Source organism: Oncorhynchus gorbuscha, linkage group LG23 (assembly GCF_021184085.1).
Source record: "Oncorhynchus gorbuscha isolate QuinsamMale2020 ecotype Even-year linkage group LG23, OgorEven_v1.0, whole genome shotgun sequence".
Lineage (NCBI taxonomy): Eukaryota > Metazoa > Chordata > Actinopteri > Salmoniformes > Salmonidae > Oncorhynchus > Oncorhynchus gorbuscha.
The window spans coordinates 4,196,523-4,202,522 of record NC_060195.1 but is presented as its reverse complement, the minus strand read 5'-3'; the positions used below and the strand labels follow the sequence as shown (position 1 = coordinate 4,202,522).

The window sequence follows — 6,000 nt, the reverse complement described above, 5'->3', positions numbered from 1 at the left end:
TGCCAGATGAAGGGAAATGCTGCAACTGTGGAGGTGAACATGCGTCTGAATTCAAGGGTAAGGAGTGTCCTGTTAGAGTTGAAGGAGAATGAGGTGGTAAGGAGTGTCCTGTTAGGGTTGAAGGAGAATGAGGTGGTAAGGAGTGTCCTGTTAGGGTTGAAGGAGAATGAGGTGGTAAGGAGTGTCCTGTTAGGGTTGAAGGAGAATGAGGTGGTAAGGGTAAGGAGTGTCCTGTTAGGGTTGAATGAGGTGGTAAGGGTAAGGAGTGTCCTGTTAGGGTTGAAGGAGAATGAGGTGGTAAGGGTAAGGAGTGTCCTGTTAGGGTTGAATGAGGTGGTAAGGAGTGTCCTGTTAGGGTTGAATGAGGTGGTAAGGAGTGTCCTGTTAGGGTTGAATGAGGTGGTAAGGGTAATGAGTGTCCTGTTAGGGTTGAATGAGGTGGTAAGGGTAATGAGTGTCCTGTTAGGGTTGAATGAGGTGGTAAGGGTAAGGAGTGTCCTGTTAGGGTTGAATGAGGTGGTAAGGGTAAGGAGTGTCCTGTTAGGGTTGAAGGAGAATGAGATGGTAAGGGTAAGGAGTGTCCTGTTAGGGTTGAATGAGGTGGTAAGGAGTGTCCTGTTAGGGTTGAAGGAGAATGAGATGGTAAGGGTCGGGAGTGTCCAGCCTGTCTCCTGTCTGGAGGAAGTGAGAAAAAACAATGGTAGTATAGCCACCACAACCAGTGAAGGTTTTTCATCAACTGAGGGATCGTGTTAAACTGCATGTTAAACCGGTGGATTTTGTATTATTTATTGCAGTGGTCATCAACCACAAGCAGAGATGAAAGACATCTGGAATCATTGTGACTGCTGCTGAGCGATTTAGTTTTTTCCCGTGATTTCACACCCGAGGCGGCAAAAGAAATCCTGTCTGTGAATGTACCGCCATCACAGGCCCCTGAGCCTGTGGGTGAATGTAGCCCCATCACAGACCAGTGGGTGAATATAGCCCCATCACAATCCCCTGAGCCTGTGCAGGGATGTAGCTCTATCACAGGCCCCTGAGCCTGTGCAGGGATGTAGCTCTATCACAGGCCCCTGAGCCTGTGCAGGGATGTAGCCCCATCACAGACCCCTGAGCCTGTGCAGGGATGTAGCTCTATCACAGGCCCCTGAGCCTGTGCAGGGATGTAGCTCCATCACAGACCCCTGAGCCTGTGCAGGGATGTAGCTCCATCACAGACCCCTGAGCCTGTGCAGGGATGTAGCTCCATCACAGGCCAGTGTAGGGATGTAGCCCTATCACAGGCCAGTGTAGGGATGTAGCTCCATCACAGGCCCCTGAGCCAGTGTAGGGATGTAGCCCCATCACAGGCCAGTGTAGGGATGTAGCTCCATCACAGGCCAGTCTAGGGATGTAGCTCCATCACAGGCCAGTGTAGGGATGTAGCTCCATCACAGACCAGTGTAGTGATGTAGCTCCATCACAGGCCAGTGTAGGGATGTAGCTCCATCACAGACCAGTGTAGTGATGTAGCTCCATCACAGGCCAGTGTAGGGATGTAGCTCCATCACAGGCCAGTGTAGGGATGTAGCTCCATCACAGGCCAGTGTAGGGATGTAGCTCCATCACAGGCCAGTGTAGGGATGTAGCTCCATCACAGGCCAGTGTAGGGATGTAGCTCCATCACAGGCCAGTGTAGGGATGTAGCTCCATCACAGGCCAGTGTAGGGATGTAGCTCCATCACAGACCAGTGTAGTGATGTAGCTCCATCACAGACCAGTGTAGGGATGTAGCTCCATCACAGACCAGTGTAGTGATGTAGCTCCATCACAGACCAGTGTAGTGATGTAGCCCCATCACAGGCCAGTGTAGTGATGTAGCCCCATCACAGGCCCCTGAGCCAGTGTAGGGATGTAGCCCCATCACAGACCAGTGTAGGGATGTAGCTCCATCACAGGCCAGTGTAGGGATGTAGCTCCATCACAGGCCAGTGTAGGGATGTAGCCCCATCTCAGGCCAGTGTAGTGATGTAGCTCCATCTCAGGCCAGTGTAGTGATGTAGCTCCATCACAGGCCAGTGTAGTGATGTAGCTCCATCACAGACCAGTGTAGTGATGTAGCTCCATCACAGACCAGTGTAGTGATGTAGCTCCATCACAGACCAGTGTAGTGATGTAGCTCCATCACAGACCAGTGTAGTGATGTAGCTCCATCACAGGCCAGTGTAGTGATGTAGCTCCATCACAGACCAGTGTAGTGATGTAGCTCCATCACAGACCAGTGTAGTGATGTAGCTCCATCACAGACCAGTGTAGTGATGTATTTTGTTACCCTTTGTTAGTTGCCGTGTTTTGTATGATTTCGTTTTCCCCCTGTCCTGGGGCTCCCGAGTGGTGCAGCAGTCTAAGGCACTGTATCTCAGTGCAAGAGGTGTCACTACAGTCCCTGGTTTGATTCCAGGCTGTTTCACATCTGGTCGTTGTTGGGAATTTCATAGGGCGGCGCACAATTGGCCCGGGGTGGGCCGTCATTGTAAATAATAATTTGTTCTTAACTGACTTGCCTGGTTAAATAAAGATTACATTTTAAAAATGAATTTTTGTTCTTGTTTTGTTTTCCTATTCAACACCCCGTCCAGATGGTGGCGGTAACGCACCATTAACATTGGATGCCAACCGCCGTTAAACCCATCGAAGAAGAAGAAGCTGAGAATGAACGCTGGTTGCTGCTTAAGAAAAAGTGATCCACAGTGTTCCTGACGTTCAGTTTGAGGAAGTCTGAAGTTTAGGTGTTTGATTCACACATTTCTTTCAGATCTGGTCTACCGTAGGTCGACACGATGTCCGGCGGTCCCCATAATGATAAGGAGGTAGGATAATGGTGGGATAATGGAGAAAGCGTATTTTAACTTATTAATGCAACTATGGATCCATGGAAGTATGTTGTAGCCAAGTCTATAAAAATATACCCTTGTCTGGCGCTCGACTGTATAACGTTACAATGATAATACACTATGATATTTAAGTTGCTGTTTTAGTGGAATAAAACTTTCCCGGCGGCGACATAATTTAGCGGTCCAGACCTCGATGTGGATCGAGTCTTGATCCCGCAGCCTTTTCTCTTCATCACCTTCCATAATATTAATGACCAAAGTCTTTTTCCAAAGTTGTGTAACAGTTTTCCTTCGTTTTTACAAGAGTCTGTCTGTATTGTATGGTGTTGTATCCTATCCATGTTAGTAGTGTGCGTAAGAGCCGTAATATTATGGATGGAACTTTAAAAAAAACATATATTTGAATAGCACCAGTTAGTTGATTGATAATGGAAACACAACTCAACATTAGGAAAGTGTTCCTAATGTTTGGTGTACTCAGTGTATATCCTAGTGAATGCTGATCTAAAAAAAAAATGTATCACAATGAAGATACAGCCTCAATTTTGTCGGGTCATGGACTCAACAAGGTGTCAAGCGTTCCACAGGGATGCTGGTCCATGTTGACTCCAGTGCCTCCCACAGTTGTGTGAAGTTTGCAGGTCGTCCTTTGGGTGGTGGACCATTCTTGATACTCACAGGGAACTGTTGAGTGTTTAAAAAAACAAAAAACCCAGCAGCGTTGCAGGTCTTACAACAAACCGGTGCGCCTGGCACCTACTACCATACCCCATTCAAAGGCACTTAAATATGTTGTCTTGCCCGTTCAACCTCTGTATTGAACAAATACACAATACATGTCTCAATTTTCTCAAGGCTTTAAAAAAACAATGTATTTAATCTGTCTTCCCTCTACCGATGTTGAAGTGGATTTAAGAGGTGACATCAATAAGAGATCATAGCTTTCAGTTAGGCAGTCTGTGTCAATATTTTGTCATGTGCAATTGAAGCTTTGTTTTCATTCTATTTAACTCTTTAACTTTTCATTTTGATTCACGGGTTTAGGCTACATAAATATAAATTTGGTGTATTGTAGGATATTAACATGTCGTATTTAGCTAAAGAGGATATTGTAGTATATTAACAAGTCGTATTGTAGTATATTAACAAGCCATATTGTAGTATATTAACAAGTAGTATATCAACAAGTAGTATTGTAGTATATTAACAAGCAGTATTGTAGTATATTAACAAGTAGTATATTAACAAGTAGTATTGTAGTATTGTAGTATATTAACAAGTTGTATTGTAGTATTGTAGTATATTAACAAGCCATATTGTAGTATATTAACAAGTAGTATATTAACAAGTAGTATTGTAGTATTGTAGTATATTAACAAGCCGTATTGTAGTATATTAACAAGCCGTATTGTAGTATATTAACAAGTAGTATTGTAGTATTGTAGTATATTAACAAGCCGTATTGTAGTATATTAACAAGTAGTATATTAACAAGTAGTATTGTAGTATTGTAGTATATTAACAAGTTGTATTGTAGTATTGTAGTATATTAACAAGCCATATTGTAGTATATTAACAAGTAGTATATTAACAAGTAGTATTGTAGTATTGTAGTATATTAACAAGCAGTATTGTAGTATATTAACAAGTAGTATATTAACAAGTATTTGTAGTAGTATATTAACAAGTAGTATTGTAGTATTGTAGTATATTAACAAGCCATATTGTAGTATATTAACAAGTAGTATATTAACAAGTAGTATTGTAGTATTGTAGTATATTAACAAGTTGTATTGTAGTATTGTAGTATATTAACAAGCCATATTGTAGTATATTAACAAGTAGTATTGTAGTATTGTAGTATATTAACAAGCAGTATTGTAGTATATTAACAAGTAGTATATTAACAAGTAGTATTGTAGTATTGTAGTATATTAACAAGTTGTATTGTAGTATTGTAGTATATTAACAAGCCATATTGTAGTATATTAACAAGTAGTATATTAACAAGTAGTATTGTAGTATTGTAGTATATTAACAAGCCGTATTGTAGTATATTAACAAGCCATATTGTAGTATATTAACAAGTAGTATTGTAGTATTGTAGTATATTAACAAGCCGTATTGTAGTATATTAACAAGTAGTATATTAACAAGTAGTATTGTAGTATTGTAGTATATTAACAAGTTGTATTGTAGTATTGTAGTATATTAACAAGCCATATTGTAGTATATTAACAAGTAGTATATTAACAAGTAGTATTGTAGTATTGTAGTATATTAACAAGCAGTATTGTAGTATATTAACAAGTAGTATGTTAACAAGTAGTATTGTAGTATTGTAGTATATTAACAAGTTGTATTGTAGTATTGTAGTATATTAACAAGCCATATTGTAGTATATTAACAAGTAGTATATTAACAAGTAGTATTGTAGTATTGTAGTATATTAACAAGCCGTATTGTAGTATATTAACAAGCCGTATTGTAGTATATTAACAAGTAGTATTGTAGTATTGTAGTATATTAACAAGCAGTATTGTAGTATATTAACAAGTCGTATTGTAGTATATTAACAAGCCGTATTGTAGTATATTAACAAGCCGTATTGTAGTATCTATTTACAGGACCTCTTGCTGGCTGTTCTTATGGACTTTCATTAAAGTATGTCTCTGGCCATGGATGAAATACTGGTGAGGCCTAGTGACAGGATTCTCTAATTGTTACCATCCCTTTTTAAGTTTGGTTGGTGTGACTTTTCACATGTTACATCAGTCTAGATTTAACACCTATTTAGATATGTAGGATACTAGGCAGTGGACTGACGTCTATATGAACACACTACCAGGAGCTAGTTCAGAGGGCGGCAGGGTAGCCTAGTGGTTAGAGTGTAGAGGCGGCAGGGTAGCCTAGTGGTTAGAGTGTAGAGGCGGCAGGGTAGCCTAGTGGTTAGAGTGTAGAGGCGGCAGGGTAGCCTAGTGGTTAGAGTGTAGAGGCGGCAGGGTAGCCTAGTGGTTAGAGTGTGGAGGCGGCAGGGTTAGAGCGTTGGACTAGTAACCAGAAGGTTGCAAGTTCAAACCCCCGAGCTGACAAGGTAAAAATCTGTCGTTCTGCCTGTGAACAA

General features: G+C 41.2%; 1 protein-coding gene across 1 annotated transcript in view; it reads left to right on the top strand.

Annotated features, from left to right (window-relative positions):
* Positions 1-2,708: 2,708 nt before the first annotated feature.
* Positions 2,709-6,000, top strand: part of LOC124011574 (PDZ and LIM domain protein 7-like) — a 104,629-nt gene continuing 101,337 nt past the window's right edge. The window contains exon 1 of the mRNA XM_046325031.1: positions 2,709-2,852. Within this exon, the coding sequence (XP_046180987.1) occupies positions 2,823-2,852 (30 nt within the window). The 5' untranslated portion in view covers positions 2,709-2,822. The remainder of the gene's footprint in view (positions 2,853-6,000) is intronic.